At 37.4% G+C, this 24,044-nt stretch overlaps 1 protein-coding gene and 1 non-coding gene across 5 annotated transcripts in view; one reads left to right on the top strand and one right to left on the bottom strand.

The window, feature by feature from the left end:
* NUP98 (nucleoporin 98) overlaps positions 1-24,044 on the bottom strand; it is a 98,537-nt gene that overhangs the window by 50,217 nt on the left and 24,276 nt on the right. For 3 of the 4 annotated variants that reach the window (XM_029207535.1, XM_029207533.1, XM_029207532.1), the window contains 5 exons: positions 22,095-22,232; positions 19,802-19,940; positions 13,784-13,876; positions 9,066-9,206; positions 2,810-2,943 (listed from right to left, as the gene is read on the bottom strand). In XM_029207535.1, the coding sequence (XP_029063368.1) occupies positions 2,810-2,943; positions 9,066-9,206; positions 13,784-13,876; positions 19,802-19,940; positions 22,095-22,232 (645 nt within the window). The remainder of the gene's footprint in view (positions 1-2,809; positions 2,944-9,065; positions 9,207-13,783; positions 13,877-19,801; positions 19,941-22,094; positions 22,233-24,044) is intronic. The other variant, XM_029207534.1, reaches the window with a different exon arrangement.
* TRNAE-CUC lies at positions 7,042-7,113 on the top strand. The gene has a single exon. It is a non-coding gene; the product is annotated as a tRNA-Glu (tRNA).

Below are 24,044 nucleotides of genomic sequence, written 5' to 3' on the forward strand. Positions count from 1 at the left end.
TCTGACTTGTTTCAAAATGTAACTGAGATACTGCATCTGAAGTGCTTTGTAAATCGAAATGTACTAACATATTAATATACCTTGTGCATTTCTCTTCATCTTACAAAAGAGAATAGCCTGCAGTTGTTTTGCTTTCTAAAACAAAGATGACAATATTTACATTCAATTTTAAGAAAATACCAAAATAATTCTAAGCCTAATTATTTTTCAATTAAACCAAAAATCTTATCCTTCAAGAAAAACTGAGACACAGCCATAAATATTCAACTTTTATGCAATCTACATCACTCTGAAAAAATGGATAGATATTAGCCTTTATTTATCCACCATTTAATAAACGCTGATAATTACCATGAGTCAAACACTAAGAATAAAAATAATACAATTGGGACTTCCCTGGTGGTGTAATGGTTAAGAATCCATCTGCCAATGCAGGGGACACGGGTTCGAGCCCTGGCCCAGGAAGATCCCACATGCCGCGGAGCAACTAAGCCCATGTGCCACAACTACTGAGCCTATGCTCTAGAGCCTGCGAACCACAACGACTGAGCCCAAATGCCACAACTACTGAAGCCCATGTGCCTAGAGACCATGCTCCGCAACAAGAGAAGCCACTGCAATGAGAAGACTGTGCACCACAACGAAGAGTAGCCCCCACTCACTGCAACTAGAGAAAGCCAGTGTGCAGCAACGAAGAAAGAGAGGAAAGAGAGGAAAGAGAGGAAAGAGAGGGAAGAGAGGAAAGAAAGGAAAGAAAGAAAGAAAGGAAGGAAGGAAGGAAGAAAAAGAAAGGAAGGAAAGAAAAGAAAGAAAGAAAAGAAAAAGAAAGAAAGAAATTTAAAATAATAATAAAAATACTCTCCCTGATTTTTGAGGGTATTAAAAGTTAGTGGAGGAGACATACAACTGAATTAATTAGTCTTCAGGTTAGTTTTTTTTTTTTTTTTTTTTATGCAGTACGCGGGCCTCTCTCACTGTTGTGGCCTCTCCTGTTGCGGAGCAACAGGCTCCGGACGTGCAGGCCCAGCAGCCATGGCTCACGGACCCAGCTGCTCCACGGCATGTGGGATCTTCCCGGACCGGGGCACGAACCCGTGTCCCCTGCATCGGCAGGCGGACTCTCAACCACTGCGCCACCAGGGAAGCCCTTCAGGTTGGTTTTGATGGCACCTTTACTATGTCTCCATAGTATCTTTAGGATGTTATACATTTGTTTTTCTAAACAGTATACATGGGATTATATAACCACTTGAAACAACAATATCTAAAATATAAAACCTGTCAGTTTATTCTCTTCACAATGCAGACTGTTTACACACTTCAGTAACAACAAACCTTCCCAAATCTCTTTTGTGATCTTTCACAATTCTGTGCCTTTGCTTGGAATGTCTTAACCTAGATCTACCAACTTCTACATATGTTCTCAAAAACAGTTAAACCTTATCTCTTCTGAAAACCTTTATCAAACTCACCCAAGAATCTATGCTCTTCCCTCTGTGATATTTTTAAATATTTATTAACATGAAATTCACTAACATAAAATTCACCATTTTAATGCATTTAATTCAGTTGAGTTTTAGTATATTTACAAGGCTGTACAACCACCAACCACTAAATTCCAGAACATTTCCCTCATTCCAAAAAGAAATCCTTGCCTCCCAATTCCTCTATCTCTCTTTTTTTTAACATTCATTTATTTTATTATTTATTTATTTGGCTGTGTCAGATCCTAGTTGTGGCATGTGGGACCTTTTTAGTTGCAGCATGTGGAATCTTTAGTTGCAGCATGTGGGATCTAGTTCCCTGACTAGGGATCAAACCCGGGCCCCCAGCACTGGGAGTGTGGAGTCTTAGCCACTGGACCACCAGGGAAGTCCCCTCTATCTCTTGGCAAGCATGTACTTTCTGTCTCTATGGATTTGCCTATTCTACACATTTTATATAAATAGAATCATGTGGCCTTTGCGTTTGGCTTCTTTGACTTAGCATGTTTTCAAGATTCATCCATGTTGTAGCATGGATCATCACTTCATTCCTTTTTATGGCTGAATGATATTCCATTATATAGACATACAACATTGTGTTTATCCATTCATCAGTTGATGGGCTCATCTATTACTGCATATACTATACTAAAGCTGAGTAAATTTAGGCATGTACAAGTCTGATCTTCCTCACTAGATAGCAAGCTCTTAGAGAATAAATTTTTGTTTACTTTTATTAGGTATCCTCAGTGCTGAACACAGTAACTAGTGAGACATAAATGGCTAAATAATAATTTCTGTATACTGAGCAACTTACTCTAATTCTCAACACTGAACAGAACTGCTATTCCCATTCTAAAGATGAAACATTTCAGAGAGGCAAAAAGAGATGCCCAATATCTCACAGACTGTAAGTGGTAAAAAAGAATTAAACCGACCAAAGGCTACTTTTAATGCCACAACACAGTGAGCACAAGATCATTTCTAGAGCCTAAGAGATTAAGACAAAGCTATGTAGAAATCAGGAGAAAAGAATTTTGATTTACCGCTTAAGACATTATGATGTTAGAGAAATCAGCCTCTGTGAGCCTTAGTTTGCTCAACTATAAAATGAGTATAATATCTGCCTCATATCAGGGCTGTTGAAAAGTCTCAGCCTTCACTTCCAGTTCAACACTTATTTCACTGTCATGCTGCCTTCCAGATACAAAAATAATTTACCCCCTGACCTAGTGAAAAGCGTAAATAATGCGTCTTAAAAGCTTAATTACACCTAAGTTTCTCCTACTCTGAGAACAGATTTTATAGAAACATCCTAAACTTACCTCTTCTTTCTTCTTAGGGTCTGACATGGGATTCCGGAAGAGAGGAGAGTCTCCAAAAGGTGAGTATGTCAGACTATTGATGTGCTGTTGTAGAACAGCCTGCTGGGCAGCAGAAGCATTTGGATCTGTCAAAGCTTTTTTAAAAAAAGAAAAGAAAAAGCAAGATGTCAGTCCAAGGATCCAGTGCCTTAAATCAAGAGAACTTGAGATTCTCTTCAAAATGTTCAGACTCACTCAGTGGCATTACTGGTTGAGAGCAAAGGAGCAAACTGTGAAGAAAATCAACAATCAAATAATCTAAAAGGTCAAAGATATGTGGAGCACTTCATAAGAGACAACACACATAAAATTTTACTTAGGTGTTCATTATTGCCAACAATCAAAGAAATGTAAACCTAAACAACCGTGAAGAAATTTTATATCTACCTCATTATCTGCCATTATCAATGGCATAGCTATATAAAAAGGGATCAGTCTGACTTCTAGAAACACTGCAAATTGGTTTAATGTCTAAAAGAAACAATATGACAGTACACAGAGCAAGTAATGTTTTTATATTTTTTAACCTAATAATTTTAATCATAAAAATCTAACCCAAGGACTTAATCAAACTAGAAGGAAAATAAAGACATATTTGTAAGTGTTCACTGAACATTATCTGTAATGGTCAAGACTTGGAAACAACCTACGTCCAACATTAACAGTTGTAAAAATCATGATTCATCAACATGGTGGATTAAGTAGTTGTTAAAAATGACAATGTGGAAATAAAGTATCTTTGATTTAATTTAATAAGTAAAAAATTCCAGAATAAAAAATATTAAGTATACTGAGAATATAGAGGAAGAGGGTAGCAAATGAAAATGGCTGTTAAGGCATCCTTATATCTACAATTTGCATTTGATATTCATATTACATTTAAGTAAAACTTGAAAGGAAAAAAAGATCACCCCATTTTCTTTCAAAGTGTAAGAACAGCACTTCCCTGGTGGCGTAGTGGTTAAGAATCCACCTGCCAATGCAAGGGACACGGGTTTGAGCCCTGGTCCAGGAAGATCCCACATGCCACGGAGCAACTAAGCCCATGAGCCACAACTACTGAGCCTGCGCTCTAGAGCCCGCAAGCCACAACTACTGAGTCTGTGTGCTGTGACTACTGAAGCCTGCGCGCCTAGAGCCCATGCTCTGCAACAAGAGAAGCCACCACAATGAGAACCCGTACACAGCAAAGAAGACTAGCCCCCGCTCGCTGCAACCAGAGAAAGACTGTGCACAGCAACGAAGACCCAACACAGCCAAAAAAATAAAGAAAGAAATAAAGAAATAGAGAAAAAAAAAGTGTAAGAACAAACGTCATCAGACAGGAACAATGATCTACAATTGTACACGGTAAAAAGAAAACAGCAACAAAAAAATGTGCACTGTACCCTGACTGATGAAGAAACCTCTTCACAAGATAAATATTTCAAAAAAAAATACTGGTAAAAAAATCAAATCAGGGCTTCCCTGGTGGCACAGTGGTTGAGAGTTCGCCTGCCGATGCAGGGACATGGGTTCATGCCCCGGTCCGGGAAGATCCCGCATGCTGCAGAGCGGCTGGGATAATCCACAGAAAAGAAGTGCCACAAACAAAAAATTTTGAAAAATTTAATACAATGGAGCAGAGTGGGGGGTGGGGGAGTGGAGAGACAATAGCAGCATCAACAACAAACTCAAAACAGTTAAAATAAAATTAATGAAAAGGGGTAGATCCACTGTAGTCAAATTAAGCATTCTTAAAACTGGAGGTATTCACTAAATACTAAAACACTGTATGTTGATATTTTAGGAGAGGGTACAAATTTGCTCAGGATTGTGAAACCCAGAGGAGATGTCAATTTAATGATCATATAGTAAAGCATCTGTATTCAGAAAGTTCCTAAATCCAATTTAAGACTACTGGTGAGAAAAAAATACAGAAAAGTAGCCACCCAATAACATAATGTTGTTCTGTGGACTATTCAATAAGACTAAAAAAACCCTGGATATTTTTAATGAACTCTGATATTCACTAGTCAGTTTGTTACCTGACAGCCAATTATACATTAAAGAAACACTGATCAGGGATTTCCCTGGTGGTCCAGTGGTAAAGAATCTGCCTTCTAATGCAGGGGATGCAGGTTCGCTCCCTGGGCGGGGAACCAAGATCCCACATGCCGCAGGGCAACTAAGCCTGCGCGCCACAACTACTGAGCTCGCGTGCCTCAACCAGAGAGCCTGCGTGCCGCAAACCACTGAGCCCACGCGCCCTGGAGCCCACACACCACAACTAGAGAGAGAAAAACCCGCACGCCACAACTAGAGAGAAGCCCCCGCGCAGCAACGAAAGATCCCGTGAGCCGCAACTAAGACCCAACACAGCCAAATAAATAAATAAATTAAAAGAAAAACACTGACCAGCACTAGCTGATCCCACCATATAACAAGTATAGGTCACCCCTCCTGGGTATGCTCAAATAAAAACTTCCTCAACAAATTCAAACATACGTAATTAGGAAAGTGTGTGAGGATGTCTTTATTTCTGTATGTTTAAATATGAAATTTTCTCTGTTAACTGAATTATTTCAAATAAAATACAGAAAAGAGAGCTGATAAGTTAGCAAAAATAAGAGAATAAGCAAGCATAAGTGCTAGTTAAGCTATCATTTACTGGTGTTATATTCAGTTCTGGTCATAATAATTTGAAAACATACTGAAAAACCATATCATAACCAAATGATTAAAGAGATAGAAAAAAGGTATAAAAATCAAGTCTTCTGAGACCAGAAGAAACTGATACTTTATCTGAAAGAAAGGCAATAGGTTACCACAAAGAAATTGTAGGAGACTGATTTTGCTTGGCTTTAGGAGATAGAAGTAGAACCACCGGGTGGAAATTCTATAAAGGCAGGTTTTGGTTTCTAATCAACCTGAACAAAACAATGGACTGGACTAACCTGTAAGAAAGCCACCATAGCCAAGGCTTTTAAGTAACGGACTCCCACAAGCTCTAAAGCACCTTATAACTAAGACCCTGTGATGCAAAGATGTACATTCTAAATCAATACAACTACATTTAAATGAGCAGAAACACTACTATATATAACTGTAATATCAAATTCATGTCAGGAACTTTTTATTGGCTTTGGGAAAAGATGGATTATTAAAAACCATTCAAAAGCTATCTATGTAAATAGCAGGTTATAGTATTTATGCTACCTCCTACTAAAATCAAAACTAAGGAAAACAAATAAAATTTGAATATAATTTTATGATAAAACTGATTCTAATTTTCACAGAGAAATTAGAGTTCTAATTCACCTCTGCTAGCTCCAAAGACCTAATTTAAAGCTATGGATAAAACAAATTAAAATATCTACACAGCCCACAATGACAAAGAATAGGAAGGTAGTAAATGAACAGATGAGAAAATATAACAAATGCCTAGAAGAAAGAAGTGGACAAGCAGGAGAGAGTAAACCATACCTTGGAGTACACTCAAAGGGGATTACAGCCAAAAGGAGGGACTATCTGCCTGAAGCACAGAAAGCTGAGAGATTCAAGAAGACTAAATTTGATGAACTGAGACTGTGGAAGGAGAGAAGAACCAATGCAAAGCATATATACACAACAACTACTATACCCTGTCATCCTCCTAATCCCTGATGCTCAACAGATAAGTCAAAATATCAGAGAGAGTTCCTCTGATGAAATCAAGTTAACAAGGGCAACAAGGGGACCTGTATCATCCCAGAGCTAAGAATGTGATATTCTAACATTTAGAGGACCCTTGGCTAATAGCTGGTCCCTGGGCTACTTATCAAATGAAATCTACTGATGAAAATGCTCTACCCAGATACACAAGTTGCCAGTGAGATTTTTATTATTTTATTCTTAAATATGACTGGAAAGCATCACTGAGTATTAAAGAGTAGGCTCAAAACAAAAATAAAACAAAAAACACAAAAATAATCCTGAAGATTTAAGGAACAGAAGAATTCTAAAAAAATTTTAATGCCAATTAAATTCAGAGTTTCAAGAAAAAAACTGCATCTAAGAACTGGATGCTTAAAAAAAGGAACTTCCAGAGAATGAGAAAGACAATAAAAAAAAAATCCAAAAGGATGATTCAGAAGACAATTAAAAAAAAACTTCTAGAAAGTAGAAACATGGGTGAAAAAAATCAAATGTTAAGACAGAAAAGGTCTAGGAATTCCCTGGTGGTCCAGTGGTTAGGACTCGGCGCTCTCACTGCTGGGGCCCAGGTTCAATCCCTGGTCAGGGAACTAAGATGCTGCATGCCTCATGGCGTGGCCGAAAAAGAAAAAAGACAGAAAAGGTCTAAGCAAATCATTGAAATTTCAGAACAAAGGGACAATCCTAAATGGTTGTGAGCCTGGGGGGAACAAGCCTCAAGAATCAGAAAGGCATTAGACTTCTTATCAGAGATGGTTAATCCAAGAAGTATCGTCAAAGTTCTGAGGGTGAATTATTTTTACACCAGAATTCCATAACATTAAAGTGTGTGGAACAAATGAAGATGTTTTCAGAACTGTAAGTAGTCAAAGTTTACCTTTCATATCCATGTTACTTGAAGACACATTCCAGAAAATTTAGGAAACAGAGGAAAACCCTATATCCAGGACATAGCAGTCCCCACTGAGTAGACTTGAAGGGAATATACTAGAGCAATGCTGAAGGCCTAGGGAGTAATCAGAGTTCATACTGCTACAGGAGGACAGAGAGATCAAAGAATGAGGTATCCAGGGTAAAAGAATTCTAATACTACCCTTAAGAATTTGGACTAATGTTAAGAAGGTGATAAGGGCAGGTAAGTAATGCAAGGGAAAAAAATTAGAAGTTCCAGGACAAAGAAAAAGCTGTATGAGAAAAGATTACTTGGTTAAGTAGCAATATTTTCACAGTTATAATAAAATGCTATGCTCATTTGAAACTTTTATTCTTTCCCCAAAGAAAAAAAGACAGTAATTATTAGGAGAGAGTACTTTATCAACTTTATCAATACAAAAATATAAAAAGGGCAAAGAAATGACAGAAAAAGAAGGGTAAGGAAGAGCACTATTAGCCTTACTTGACCAAGGGGACTCAAGAAATACTATCTCCTAGTTGACAGAATAAGAAAAAGTATGTAAGGACATGGCTTAAATTTGCAAAGTATGTAAGGACATGGAAATTTGCATGGCTTCTCAAAATGTGAAACATGGATCATGATAGTACAGGAGATGAATTTAATGGTACAGAGACTCACTCCTTCCTTCTCTCCTTCCTTCCTTCCTTCCATCCATCCATCCATCCATCCATCCATCCATCCATCCATCCATCCATCCATCCATCCATCCATCTCAGTTACTCTATATCTGCCAGGTGACATCAGTTTTTTATTTTTGGTAAAACATAATTTTCTTTAAAAAAAAGATATTTAAGTTACAAAGTAAGTTAATTTTAAATAAGAAATAATAACAAAGGTGGCAGGCAGATATAACAAAAACTAGGAAGGGGTATTCAAACAAATGAAGTATGAAAAACACTTTAATAGATAAAACTAAACTTGTGGGGGACTTCCCTGGTGGCACAGTAGATAAGACTCTGCGCTCCCAATGCAGGGGGCCTGGGTTCGATCCCTGGTCAGGGAACTAGAGCTCACATGCATGCTGCAACTAAGAGTTTGCATGCCACAACTAAGGAGCCAGCAAGCCGCAATTAAGGAGCCCATGAGCCGCAACTAAGACCTGGCACAACCAAATAAGTAATTAATTTTTAAAAAATGCCTCAAATCCAGCTACAACAACAACAAAAAAAACCCCTAACCTTAGGGAATTTAGTAAACAGATATACTGGGAGAAGTGAATAAAAAACAGAGCTGATAACTGAGCTAAATTCTCGTCTACCATTAACAAGTTAAATATTGATATATGTAGACTTAAGCAAAACACAGCAATATAAGCACATCATTTAGAGATATAAACTTACTTACATGCCAGATGAATTAAAAGCTGTAACAAAAGTGGTTTCTTTGGGGGAGTAAACCTAGGAGTGGGGAAGCGGGGAAGGCCAGGACCTATTATAAGTGCTTCTGCACTACATGATTGTTTAATGACCTATGTGTATATACCGCTTTGGTAGGGACGGGATAGGGTGGGGTGGAAAATCAAGTCAGCAAGTTAAGTATTAGCAAGAAATAAACTGAGTAAAGGCTTCTAAAGTGACTGACACTTACCTACTGGGGCCTGGGGGGCTCCAAAGCCCAAAGTGGCTGTCGTAGTATTAAATCCAGGGGCCCCAAAGGCTCCTGTACCAAGAGGCCCTCCGATCTTAGGTTGGTTGTTCCCAAATAAAGATGCTTGTCCAGCACCAAGAGCTATGGAGACAAGAGGAAAGAAAAAGCGCCACAGAAGATCCTTTGAATGTTACGCCAGAAGTCAGTTACTTAAAAACGTAATACATTTGGAAACTTCATAATAACCACTCATTTCAACAAAAAATCTAATACAGTAAATGCTAACTATATGCCAAGAACTGTTGAGTACATCGTATATATCATAGGCAAAATACTTAACCTCTCTGTGCTTCAGTTTCCTCAACTATAACATGAGATAATAATACATAGCTTAGATATTTATCCTACGATTAAAATAAACACATATTAAGCATTGAAGAGGTCTGGTAGCTACTAACATTCATTAAATATTAACTACTATCATCTCATTTAACCTTCACAAGCCTGAAGCAGGAACTATTGTCCCTATTTTACAGAAGAGAAAATGGAGGCTTTAATAATTAGCTCAATGTCACAAATGTAGTAAGTGGTGAAACCAGAGTTCACACCTCGATGCATCTGACAATACAACCAGGGCTCTTAATTGCTACTCTATAGTAAAACAGATTTCTAAAGAATTTCAAAATTGTCAATTCTCCTTAAATTTCAATATCTGCAAATCAAATACTCAATTGAACCAACTAAAACGTCACCTTTTTGACTAACATGAAGGTTATAGAAAACCAAATCCAATATATCTTCTTTGAAGAGCAAAAAGTAACACTTTCAAGTATACCGTCTCATGAAAACTATTTCCGACAATTTTTTTTTTGTTTTATAAAAAGCTGAATGCCTTGTGATGAGGTTACTAAACAGATTCAAGTTTCAGCCTAAATCTGTGGATGGAATAAGAACTTATCTTCACCAGGGAGAAGGCCGCTGCAGAAACCTGTAATGTTTTAAAGCTTAATGAATCTTGCTTATGGACCGTGCTGTTGGCAATGATTTTTAAAGTGTAAAGTGGGAAGAATTTAGTTTTTTTAGGATAAGTTATTGGCATAAATTAAAAACATTTTTCCATCCCTCCCCCACCCCAAAGAAAAAGTTAATGGCAATTTGGAAGATCTGAAGTTCTTTTTTTTTTTTTGTGGTATGCGGGCCTCTCACTGCTGTGGCCTCTCCCGTTGCGGAGCACAGGCTCCGGATGTGTAGGATCAGCGGCCATGGCTCACGGATCCAGCCGCTCCGCGGCATGTGGGATCTTCCTGGACCGGGGCACGAACCCGTGTGTCCCTTGCATCGGCAGGCAGACTCTCAACCACTGCACCACCAGGGAAGCCCTGAAGTTCTTTTTAACATACAAATGTTTCTTGACAGAGATATGGTTTACCAGGAAAATCACTTCAAACATATAATACTTGGAGGTCAAAAATATCGAATGGAAACTGTCTTGAGATTGCAACCCCAAAAAAAGGATAGGAAGTTTACACTCAGAGAATGCATACAATATAAATTAATGAGGATGACTCCTAAATGAACAAAGCATTCCTTAACTGTCCAACTCTCACTAATAATAATAAGATAACAATATAGCAATGGGATTATTTCACCTTAAAAAACCCAGCTTTGAAAAAGGGAATAAGACTTCTTTTAAAGTTCCAACCCATTAGAAACTGGTGAAAATTCCAAGAAAAACTAAAATTATATTATTCCCTTTTTTTTTTTTTGTGGTACGTGGGCCTCTCACTGTTGTGGCCTCTCCCGTTGTGGAGCACAGGCTCCGGACGCACAGGCTCAGTGGCCATAGCTCACGGGCCCAGCCGCTCCGCGGCATGCGGGATCCTCCCAGACCGGGGCACGAACCCGCGTCCCCTGCATCGGCAGGCGGACTCTCAACCACTGTGCCACCAGGGAAGCCCATATTACTCCTTTTTGAAAAAATTTGTTTATTTATTTTTGGCTACATGGGTCTTCATTGCTGCGCGTGGGCTTTCTCTAGTTGTGGCAAGTGGGGGCTACTCTTCGTTGCGGTGCGCGGGCTTCTCATTACAGTGGCTCCTCTTGTCGTGGAGCACAGGCTCTAGGCACGCGGGCTTCAGTAGTTGTGGCACGTGGGCTCTAGAGCACAGGCTCCATAGTTGTGGCGCACGGGCTTAGCTGCTCCGCGGCATGTGGGATCTTCCCAGACCAGGGCTCGAACCCATGTCCCCTGCGTTGGCAGGCGGATTCTTAACCACTGCACCCCCAGGGAAGTCCCTATATTACTCCCTTAAAGAACATGGTTTACAGTAAAAATTTCAGGATTCTTCTTTTTTCTCCCAGAGAACAAAACCTCCTTACCACCCCTAAACAAAAGGCTTAGATGAAACATGAATATATAAAATGGATAAAAATTTCTGTTCTGGATGGGTGTGTATTTGCATTAGCCCTGAAGGAAGAATCATGAAACAGTCTAAAAATCACTATATTTCAATAACCTACAAAATAATAAAAACATGTATTTTATCCAGATCAGTCTTATATTATGTACAAATGGCTTTTTATACTTAGTGAAAGGACTTACACAAGTTGAGGGACATTCTGATGTATAATAATGTCAATTTATGAATTGTGTTATATTTACAGGTAGTTGTAGGAGTCATAAGGAAGATATACTAGTGGCACCGTGGTAACAGTGGTCCTAAAAACTCTAAGGATGCTCAAAGAATAAATAAAAATGGTTATACTTTATTGAGATTTTCTAATAAATGTTAGAATTTAATTTTATCTATGGTACCTATTAGCTTTGGGTAGGTTTTTCTGTGTATATCTTAGTGTAACAAACTTTACTAGATGTACCCTTAAACTTATGGCTTCATGGAAAATTTTAAGAACTAAAACTTCTTAGTATTGTTACTAAGTAACTACCAAGAAAATGGCATACTATTGATAGTGCTAATGACAGTTAATACCTGTGTGAAACAAGAAACTGATGCACCCATGATTTAATCATACACCAAAAGATAATATAAAACATTTTACACTAAGATTGGTCACTTAAATCTAGGTGTACAAAAAATTTATGTATTTGTACACTTAAGGTTTCTACAGTCGGCTACTCATGAAGTACCCAAAGGCCTATGTTACATGAAAATGTACTTCTGTTGAGGTATAAGTTTGAATCTCTATCATTTAAAACAAGAAGCTATCTACATAGGAATACCCACTTAGCTAATGACCCCCTAAAACACAGTCCAAAGCTACAATGTTATCCTAATTGTGATACCATGAAATGCAGAATTCATTAATGTGGGTATTTATATCTGATAGTCTCCAGACACATTCCTCTCAGAGCCAAAAGTCTGCTTTAGCAGACGTGACCACCAAAGAATTTCAATAGTGTGTACTCAGTGATTCACAATTCTCATTTCCCTACATGATCTATTGCTGCTAAGGTGGGGGTGTAAAATTCTTTATTAATTTTATTTGGCTTTTAGTTTATATGGGCAAAGCATGAATTAGGATTATATAACAGCAGTGAAAATGAGATTCATCGTCTGTGAGGTACAACTGTTCAAGGAAAACCGAATATATTCAAATAAATAAAGAGGTTGAGGTATTACATTATTGTAGAACAGAAGACAACAGCATCAGGAAAAAAGTTATAGATGACTTTATAATCTTAGACTACAGAAATAAAGCGTTGCTAATCATAATCTGCAAGACCCAGAAGCCAAAGAGGAGAGAATGACAACTTTGACCACATAAAAATAAAACTTGTACATTAAGATATCACAAACAAAATTAAATGATAAACAAAGACTGAGTGGAAATATCTGGTAACAGACATTAGAGCAGCATCTTATCCCAGCTTAGGTTTATGGTTCATAAGCTGTCTAGCATCAAACTACCTTGAAAAAGACCACACCAAAGTTAATTTTCCTTCTGGGATTAGAAGAGAACATGATGTCAGATGTTATATTCTGCTTAAGTTTAAGGATCACATTGTACAAAAAACTATAGCTTTTTAGTTTTTATTTCTTGCAAAATATATGTAGTAGAATTTGAGTAAGCTCAAAGGCTCAAGAAGTTTACCATACAACCCAAAAGAGTTAATATCCACAATATATAAAACGTTCTCAAAAATAAAGAAACAATGATCAACAATGATTATGAATAGAGAACTGAAAGATTCAAATGTCCAGTAAACATACACAAGGGTATCCTTCACCAGTAATCAGTGAAGTGTAAATCAGAACATACCAACTTCCACTATCAGGCACACAAAGATGAAGAAGCCCAACAATATGGAAAGGGTATGAAAAAATGGGCACTTTTATAAAATATGAGCAAAAATGCAAACTGGCATTCTTTTTGGAAGGCAAATTAAAAATTGGCAAGACTGACCAAAATTCAAAATATGTGTATCTTCTGACATAACACATTAAGTACTGAAAATCCCAGGCACACCAGGACTATCAGAGGACAAACATTTTGTACAAAAGGAACAGACAGCCTCTAAGATAAATGTGCCAGCATTTTAAAATCTGGTAAAGCATATGGGAATGTTTTCTAAATCCATTTGTGAAAATGAAAATCTAGGCCTCTTATTTCCATGTATATGATCAAACAGAGGTCTTAAGTTGCAGCAATTAGATTTAGTTGTATCACTTCCTAAATCTTATGGTACAGTTCCTTACCTGTTCCAAATCCTGCACCAAGCCCGGCTCCCAGAGTTCCAGGTCCTGGTTTACTTCCAAAAATACTATTCCCACTGGTATTTGTGCCAAACCCTAGAAGGACAAAAGAATGAGTGGACTGTACATTAACACAACTCTCAATGTCCTGTACAAGGGAATTTCAAACAAAGCAGTCTGACCCTAAGTTTTGCATCCCTTCATTTTTTGATATTTAGAAATCCTAAATGGTAGGCTAATTTAATTTTTAAGTTTAAGTATAAACAGATCCCACAGTCTTCCTATTTACTTAATTATATTTTAGACTTGAAATATCAATTCAATATAGGATAATACCCAATATTAAAGCAAAGTGATTGTGCTTGAGCTTGGGGAACATTCCCTTCGTAATACTCAAAGCCTCCATTCTATGTTTCATGTTTAATTAGTAGAAGAAAAATTAATCCCCCCAAACTTTCACTAAAAAATAAGACAGTCAACAAAGACACTTCACTGAACCTAAAGGTTCTTGCTAAGAGAAGATTACCTATAAAAATCTCTACAGCAGCTTTTGTTTTGAACAGATGGACCTTGTATGAATAGTAATGTGTGGCTGATCACACATGAGGAGCTTTAATGGAGTAGACTCAATCAGCTCATAGAAGCATTCGAGGACTCAGCTAGCTGACGTTAAAAAGAGAAGATAATCTATGAATAACCTTTCTTGAATTGAATTGTTTCATTATCGGAGATGATGGAGAGTTGAACAAACCATCCTCTTTCACTATGACCCAACATTTAGAGAAAATCCTGTGATTCCCCTCTAAAATCCACAAGTCTCCCCACAAAGACATCTACACGTCACATTACTGCTATTATTTCTCTTTTGTTCAGATGTGTGCACAGTTTCTGTACTCCTTTTGGAGCTAAATATCAACAAATGATAATGAACATATCATTAATCTCTTTTGATAAGAGGAAAAAAACCCCAATCACTGGCCAGCAAATCCTATTTGTGGTACACCTGAAGTCTTTTAAAAAGGTATCATGGAGGTGAACAAGTTCAACATAACAGAATAAAGAAAGTGTCTTGGAATATATGTCAGTGTCACCAACTAAGATTATACTTTGTCATGCCAATATTTGAATTTATATCTGAATGAAAAATGTAAAGAACAAAAGTTAAAGAATTATACAGTTTGAAAACATATTTCTAATGTCATTTAAAAATCTAAGCAAGTAACCTGACTTACTTTCAATACATTTAATTCATGCATTAAGTCTTTTCTTCAATTTTTCTAACAGCTATGGCCACAAAAATGGAGTACTGCCCACTCAAGCACAATCAATTTTCTTTAAAGAAAAAAACCCAAAACCCCCAGAAAATGTACTTGGAGATGTTGTCTTTCTGAGTTAAAATTTAACCAAAAAGGATCTTCCAACCCCATAAACAGCAGAAAACAAGATACTAGTGAACTACCTCAAACCCACAGGAGGGAAGTAAGTCCCACCTTACACTGTTTATACCACACATTTCCACAGATTCTTACTGACAAAAAAGTTTATCAACTCTGTTATTTCAAAACAACTTTAAAGTAAAATTAAGAACAACTAATTAATTAACAGTCAATAATTTATGACAAAGGAGCCAAGAATATACAATGGAGAATGGACAGTCTTCAAAAAATGGTGCTGGGAAAACTGGACAACCACATGTAAAAGAATAAAACTGGACCATTATCTTACAACATAAACAAAATGGATTACAGACTTGAATATAAGATCTAAAATCATAAAACTCCTAGAAGGAAACATAGGGGTAAGCGAGAAAAAAAACTTTCTATCTATATATGATGACAGACGCTACTTAGACTTATTGTGGTAATCATCTCACAATATATACAAATATTGGACCATTACACTGTATTGGGTGGGCCAAAAAGTGCCTTCAGTTTTTAAAGTAAAAATAAAAGATACATTTTTCATTTTCACCAAGAACTTTACTGAACAACATATTCACCCTTTTGTTCCACTACCTTCTGACATTTTTCAGCCCACTTCATAATTCTATCTTCCCAAAACTTTTTATCTTTTTGAGCAAAGAACTGTTCCAGGTGCCTTTTACAGTCTTCCAGGGAATTGAAATTTTTTTCCATTAATAGAATTTTGTAGAGACCGAAATAAATGGAAATCTGAAGGTACAATGTCTGGTGAATATGGTGGATGAATCAGAACTTCCCAGCCAAGCTTTAACAGTTTTTGCTTGGTCATCAAAGAAACACGTGGTCTTGCGTTATCCTGATGGAAGATGATGCATTTTCTGTTGACTAATTCTGGACGCTTTTCATCAAGTGCCGCTTTCAGTTGGTCTAACTGGGAGCAGTGCTTATTGGAATTAATTGTTTGGTTTTCCGGAAGGAGCTCATAATAGAGGATTCCCTTCCAATCCCACCATATATACAACATCACCTTCTCTGGGTGAAGACCGGCCTTTGGTGTGGTTGGTGGTGGTTCATTTCGCTTGCCCCACGATCTCTTCCATTCCACATTGCTGTACAGTATCCACTTTTCATCGCCCATCACAATTTGTTTTAAAAACACAATGTTTTCATTACGTTTCAGTAGAGAATCGCATGTGGAAATACGGTCAAGAAGGTTTCTTTCGTTTAACTTATGTGGAACTCAAACATCAAAGCAATGAACATAACCAAGCTGGTGCAAGTGATTTTCAAAGCTCGATTTTGGTATTTTGAGTATGTTGGCTGTCTCCCACGTGGTTTAACGTTTACTGTTCTCAATTATTGTTCCAATTTGATTGCTATCAACTTCAACTGGTCTACCCAACCGTGGAGCATTGTCCAGTGAGAAATCTCCAGCATGAAACTTTGCGAACCACTTTTGACACATTTTTCAGTCACAGCACCTTCTCCATACGCTGCACAAATCTTTTTGTGCGTTTCAGTTGCGTTTTTACCTTTCTTGAAATAATAAAGCATAATATGCCGAAAATGTTGTTCTCTTCCATCTTCAATATTAAAATGGCTACACAAAAATTCACCAATTTTGATAAGTCTTTTTTCAAATGCATGCTGTCACATACAATCTAACAAAATTGTTTCAAATGAAGTTAGACAACTAAGTGCTATTAAAGCCATCTTACGAAAAACGAACTTTTTGGCCCACCCAATACATCTGAAATATAATGTTACATGTCAATTATATCTCAATTTAAAAAAAAACGCTTAAAATATCAGATGTCTATGTACACAAAGAGCTAAACTGTCCCCTTAACCATGTAGCATGAGGAACCAATAATTTATTACCAAGTACCATCTTATCAATACCCAAAAGATCTTCAACCTCTTTAAACTGTTGCTCATAAGTGCTGACATCCTGCTTGTAATTTCTCTCCTGAAACAATTCTATTCATTCACTTAACCTTAAACTAGTCCCTGTTAGGAATAATTACTAAGAAAATGAACTGATGACTCTAAAGAATGACTTAAGGATGCGGCAACATCAATTGTAGATGAACCTTTTCACTCTGTGGATTAATCACCATCATAATGAAACATAATCCCATACTGGGTAACATGCAACCAACAATGATATGATACTACAAATCTTTGTGTAACCTTATTCCATTTCCAGATTTGTTATATGACTTATTTCCAAATCAGAAGATCATCTCTGCCCACAACACCAAAGTTGATAGCTTCCCAAGACAACAGGAACATCAAAGAAAGTCTCAGTTAGATCTGGATCCCTCTGGGGTGGTAATGGAATGACAAGTTCACCCAAGAGTAAAATAAAACTTGCAACCCCTACTTGTATAGGGAATCTTTCCTCTCAGGGCCCCACTTACTCATTAATAAACTTTTAGTGAGCACCTAGTCTATGCCAGGTACTAGGTCAACATTAAGGATTTTAAAAAAAAAAAGGACAATTCAAATCCAGCACATAAGTAGTCAGGCATATCAAATAAAGATGAGAGTTTTCATTTTCAAATCAATAGCCTACATAAGCACCTTGTCAGATAGAAAATATATTTAATTCTGAACGTGAAGTATGCTATCAAAAAACATGCATTTTCTTTTTTTTTCCTTTTTTTTTTTTTTTTTTTTTTTTTTTTTTGGGGCCCCCCCCTTTTGTGGCCCCTCCCATCGTGGAGCACAGGCTCTGGACGCACAGGCTCAGCGGCCATGGCTCACGGGCCCAGCCCCTCCGTGGCATGTGGGATCTTCCCGGACCGGGGCGCAAACCTGTGTCCCCCTGCATCGGCAGGCGGACTCTCAACCACTGCGCCACCAGGGAAGCCCAGAAGATAATTTTTAAGAGGAAAAAGGTCTACAAAGTCTCTCTGGGGAAGAGGGAGTGACAGTGATTTAAAAAAAAAAAAAAAAAAAAAGGCTGAAAAACACTGATTTAACCCTTAAGTATCTTTCCCATCTTACTTCATAGATAAGAAACAAATACACAAAATTTGATATCCATGCTAACCAAGTCTACTGCCTCAAAACCATTCTTTCATCGAGCACAGCGAAAAAGAATTACAGGTAGAATGATAGAATGATAATCATTACTAGGAATGAATGAACCCACCAAAAGGGGTTATAAAACTCAAATCAAAACATTAATTTAGGAATTGGTACCTGACAAGGACCTATCTATCTCCTTCACATAGTTCGTATTTCCATGAACACATATAACTTTCCAATGGATGCTTAATGTAGCCTCTTTCTCCAGTACACGATCATTAAAAAACTCACTGAAGGGCTTCCCTGGTGGCACAGCAGTTAAGAATCCGCCTGCCAATGCAGGGGACACGGGTTCGAGCCCTGGTCCAGGAAGATCCCACATGCCACGGAGCAACTAAGCCCGTGCGCCACAACTACTGAGCCTGTGCTCTAGAGCCCGTGAGCCTCAACTACTGAAGCCCGCACGCCTAGAGACCATGCTCCACAACATGAGAAGCCACCACAACAAGAAGCCCACGCACCGCAAGGAAGAGTAGCCCCCGCTTGCCACAACTAGAGGAAGCCCGTGCGCAGCAACAAAAACCCAACTCAGCCAAAAATAAATTAAATAAATTTATTAAAAAAAAAAAAACTCACTGAAAAACTGTAACTGCTGACTTATGGCAAATGGCCATATGTTTGTACTCATCTCCCACTAGATATCCAGAACCTAATGTTGCATCTGGCACATGAAATCCTTAAAACAAATATTTCAACCACTATTTCCCCTGGTAATGAAATGAACTTTTCATATATGATTTATCTCAAAATACGTTGAATCTGTTTGAAAACTTAATTAGGTAGTTATAAAAGACAGTTAAAATAATAGAAATAATGTTTCTATTAAACGAATTTAAAATTTTCCAGCATATCTCTGGAAAGTAGTATAAGGTTTGTTTTTCTGTTATTCAATCTTACATATATTTTCCAAATTTCTTCCAATGAACATGTATTCAAAAATACACACAGCTATAGGAAAACTAATGAACAGTCCCCCAAATCAGAGAGGCTTCAGCTTCCAATGAGAATCATTAAATATCAAAAAAACAACAAAACACAAAACAACAACAGAAAGTTAAAAAAAGAATCATCTAATCTCATCTGTTTACTACTTCCCTGCTTGAAACCTGGCCTAACAGAATGTGTTATCTCAAGCAAATGTGTTTCACTTATTGTTTCTCAATTATTGGTGAGGTAATCCAAAGAAAATGATTCCTTATTTTGAAAAAAATATACCTCCATTAGAGAACCAACATTCTGCAGAGTACTGCTACTGCATGTGCTGAATGCCCCATTTTATCCAAAGCAGGGAGTCAAGAGAATATAAATTAGTTAAGGCAATTTACATACATCTCTTCCAGGCACCTCAACCCAAGTCCTTGATTTCAAACCTTTCCCTCTGGAACCTCATATCAAGCCACAGCTTACCTGAGAATTTTAAAATATTCCCAATAATATGAATCAGGAGAATGTGTGGTATAGTCAGTATAACTTTAAGAGAGTCAAACCTGCTTTTTATATGTACCAAAATTGGAAGTGTTTGTATTGGTTCCTAAAGTCAGGGTTGGTTTGTTACCAAAGAGCCCGCCACTGGTTGTACCAAACGAAGGAGCACTGGTTGTGCTGGTTCCAAATGTAGTAAGCTTGTTATTGCCAAACAGGGTCTAAAAAGAACACAACACAGGAAAATATTAAGTAGTATAAAGATACACTCCAAACAGGAAACAGAGGTTACCTTAGGTACACTGGATTGGGTGTGTGGTAAGGGAGAGAAGATATAATTTTTATAAAAAAGGTATAAAGAAGGATGAATAATTATCAGAAAAACATACTAATCTGAGCAAGATTAACAAGACAGAATGCTCCTGGCTTGAGAAGTTAATGGTAACACTTCATCAAACATAATATTTCAGTGAGACAAAGAAAACAACAACAAGTCAATCAAGTATTTTTTACCTGGTAACAGAAACGTTATCATGTATTTAACGTGCCAGTAGAAAGAGTTACAGTAAAAAGTTTAAACATGCTACAACATGGATGAAACTTCAAAACATTATGCTAAGTAAAAGAAGTCAGTCACAAAAGATGTGACACCATTTATATGAAATGTCCAGAATGGGTAAATCCATAGACAGCAGGCCTGAAGTGACTTGGGGGAAATGAGAAGTGACTATTAATGGGGATGATGTTTCTTTTTAGGGTGACAAATATGTTCTAAAATTGACTATGGTGATAGCTGCACAATCTGTGAATATGCTAAAAACCGCTGAATTTTAAACTTTAAAAGGGTGAATTGCATGGCAAATGGATTATAGCCCAATAAAGTTGTTAAAAAATAACTTTCTGAAGCATTAGATAATTTTCTCAATTTCTCACCTCAAATAAGAATAGATTTCAATCTCCATGAAAACAACCACATGATTTGGGGACTTTTCCTTTTTTTTTTTTAAAACTGAAGTTCAAAGCTTGTTATAATGCGTACATAATACAGACATATAGTTTCTCTAAGTGGTATTTACTATTGTTTTTTAGGTCAAGTGTATTCCTATATAGTAAGTTTTTACTTAAATGACTTAACAAGGAAAAAAATTCAGTTAAGCCTCCAGTGGCATGAAGACCTTCAGAATACCAACAATGTTAACAACTTGATCACCACCAAAAATACTTAATTAACAAATACGATACTAACTTATCACCCAAAAGAGAAGTTAGAAATAGGAATTTAAAATTACCTGATTTGGGGCTTCCCTGGTGGCACAGTGGTTAAGAATCTGACTGCCAGTGCAGGGGATGTGGGTTTGAGCCCTGGGCCAGGAAGATCCTACATGCCGCGAAGCAACTAAGCCCGTGCGCCACAACTACTGAGCCTGCGCTTTAGAGCCCACAAGCCACAACTACTGAAGCCTGCGTGCCACAACTACTGACGCCCGCATGCCTAGAGCCCGTGCTCTGCAACGAGAAGCCACCACAATGAGAAGCCTGTGTACCACAACGAAGAGTAGCCCCCTCTCCTCGCAAATAGAGAAAGCCCGCGTGCAGCGACGAAAGCCCAACACAGCCATAAATAAAATAAATAAATATTTATTTATTTATTTAAAAAAGAAAAAAAAAAAACCTGATTTTAAGAGCAAAAGCACCTCAACTTAAACTCAACAATTTAACCAACTGGAGTGAAATTTTACTAAAAGAAGTAAACTCCACATAAGTATTGAAACAAACAAGTTTTAAAAAGAACTTACTTTTTGAAAATAAACCTATTATAAGTTGCCTATTTTTAAGTTACCAAATAGCTTTCAGTTACTATCAGTATCAAATCATACACTATAACCCAAAAAAATACTTGAAGACAGACTTTTCTTTTTTTTTTTAATTCAGCATTCTTTTTTCTTATTCTTTTTTTTGCAGTATGCGGGCCTCTCACTGTTGTGGCCTCTCCCGTTGCGGAGCACAGGCTCCGGACGCGCAGGCTCAGCGGCCATGGCTCATGGGCCCAGCCGCTCCGCAGCATGTGGGATCCTCCCGGACTGGGGCACAAACCCGCGTCCCCTGCATCGGCAGGCGGACTCTCAACCACTGCGCCAACAGGGAAGCCCTATTTTTCTTTTTTTTAAATTTATTTATTTATTTTTTTGGCTGTGTTGCGTGGCTTATAGGATCTTAGTTCCTTGATCAGGGCTTGAACCCAGGCCCATAGCAGTGAAAGCACTGAGTATTAACCACTGGACCACCAGGGAATTCCCAAAAGAAAGATTTTTCTTAGAAATTCCTTTAAGAGATTTATACACATCTTCAAGTTACAGTCAACTGCAAAAACCTACCGAACCAACAGCACCAAATCCAGTACTGGTCTGCCCAAAGAGACCTGTTCCCGTTCCAAATGCTGTCCCAGTGCTGGTGTTTGTAGCTGTCCCAAAAAGACCTCCCGGCTGTGAGGCTTGGGTTACTCCAAATAAACCCTGTAAAAGGTAGTCTAGATTACAAGAAAACCTACAATAGTCAGTTGTCTTTAAAAGTCTTAGATTATTAATAATAGTTGCCATTTTTTTAAGTTTATGTGACAGACATTATGCTAAATACATAGAACATTTCTTTTCTTCACAACAACCCTGAAACGCAGGGCCGTTTTCCAAAAGAAAATAAGGCTCTGAGCAGTTAAAAACTTGCCCAAGATGTCACAGCCCCTAAGTGGCAGGACCAGAAATTCGTATCTGTATCTAAGCCTGATGAGCAACACAGTCCTGGACAGCTATATAAAGACTTTATACTAACTCTTGTGCTCTAAGAGATAACAGGGTTGCCACACTGAAAACAAAATGCCATGACAGGGTGCTTCATTTTCAGAGTTATGCCAAAAGAACGTATTAATACTGAGCTGGGGAATGGACTTTGAATCAAATAACTGAAAATAATCAGCTGAAAATAATAAAATTAATCTGAACAAAGGCAGTAGTGTAATGTTAAGTCTTCATTTGTTATGATAAACTACACAATTTCAAATAAGCAAAGTTTGTATCATCCAATGTTTAAAGATTTTTTTATGCATTAGTCAACAAAAGAAAAATATTGCATTAATGGGCTATAGCTGAATTGAGAATTCAACATAGTGTTTTAAACAGCTTTATTGAGATATAATTCACATACCATAAAGTTTACCTATTTAAAGTGGACTGTTCAGTGGGGTTTTTCTATGTTCAGTGCTATGCAACCATCCCCACTCTAAATTCAGAAAATTCCGATCACTCTAAAAAGAAACCCTGGACCCATTAGCAGTCACTCCCCATTCCTAGGCAACCAACCACTAACCTACTTTCTGTTCCCATAGATTTGTCCATTCTGAACATTTCATATGAGTGGAATCATACAAAACGTGGTCTTTTGTGAATGGCTTCTTTCACTTAGCATGTTTAAAAGGTCTCTCCATGTTGTAGCATGTATCAGTACTTCATTCCATTTTAATGGCTGAATAATAGTCCACTGTATGGATATACCGCATTCATTTATCCCTTCATCACTGATGGACATTTGGGTTGTTTCCACCTTCTAGTTATTATGATCAGTTGTATACAAGTTCTTGTGTTTTCATTTCTCTTGGGGGAAATACCAAGGTGTGCAACTGCTGGGTCATATGTTAACTCTACATTTAGCATTTTGAGGCATTGCCAAATTTTTCCAAAGTGGCTGCACTATTTTATATTCCAAACAGCAATGCATGAGGGTTCCAATTTCTCCAAATTCTTGAAAACATTCATTATCATTGTCTCTCTTTTTGTTTATAGACTTCCTAGTGTGGATATGAAGTGATATCTCACTGTGGTTTTGAAATGCAGTTTCCCTGATGCCTACTGACATTGAGTACCTTTTCATGTGCTTATTAGTCATTTATCTTCTTTGGAAAAATGTCTATTCAAGTATTCGGCCCATTTTTTAATGGTCTGTCTTATTATTCAATTATAAGAGTTCTTAATTGTTTGGACACAAGTCCTTTGTGAGATATATGACTTGAAAATATTTTCTCCAATTTGCAGGTATTCTTTTTGCTTTCTTGATGGTATCCCCTTTGACCCACCAAAGTTTTTAACTTTGAAGAAGCCCTATCTATTTTTCCCTTTTGCTGCTTTTGCTTTTGGTGTACTATCTAACAGATCATTGCCTAACTCCTTTTCTTCTATGAGTTTTATAGTTTTAGCTCTTACATTTGATCCATTTTAAGCTTTTATAGTTACCACAATTGTATAAAGAAAAGGTCCAACCTCGTGCTTTTGCACGTG

Source organism: Monodon monoceros, unplaced genomic scaffold (assembly GCF_005190385.1).
Source record: "Monodon monoceros isolate NGI ecotype Baffin Bay Population unplaced genomic scaffold, NGI_Narwhal_1 Super_Scaffold_7, whole genome shotgun sequence".
Lineage (NCBI taxonomy): Eukaryota > Metazoa > Chordata > Mammalia > Artiodactyla > Monodontidae > Monodon > Monodon monoceros.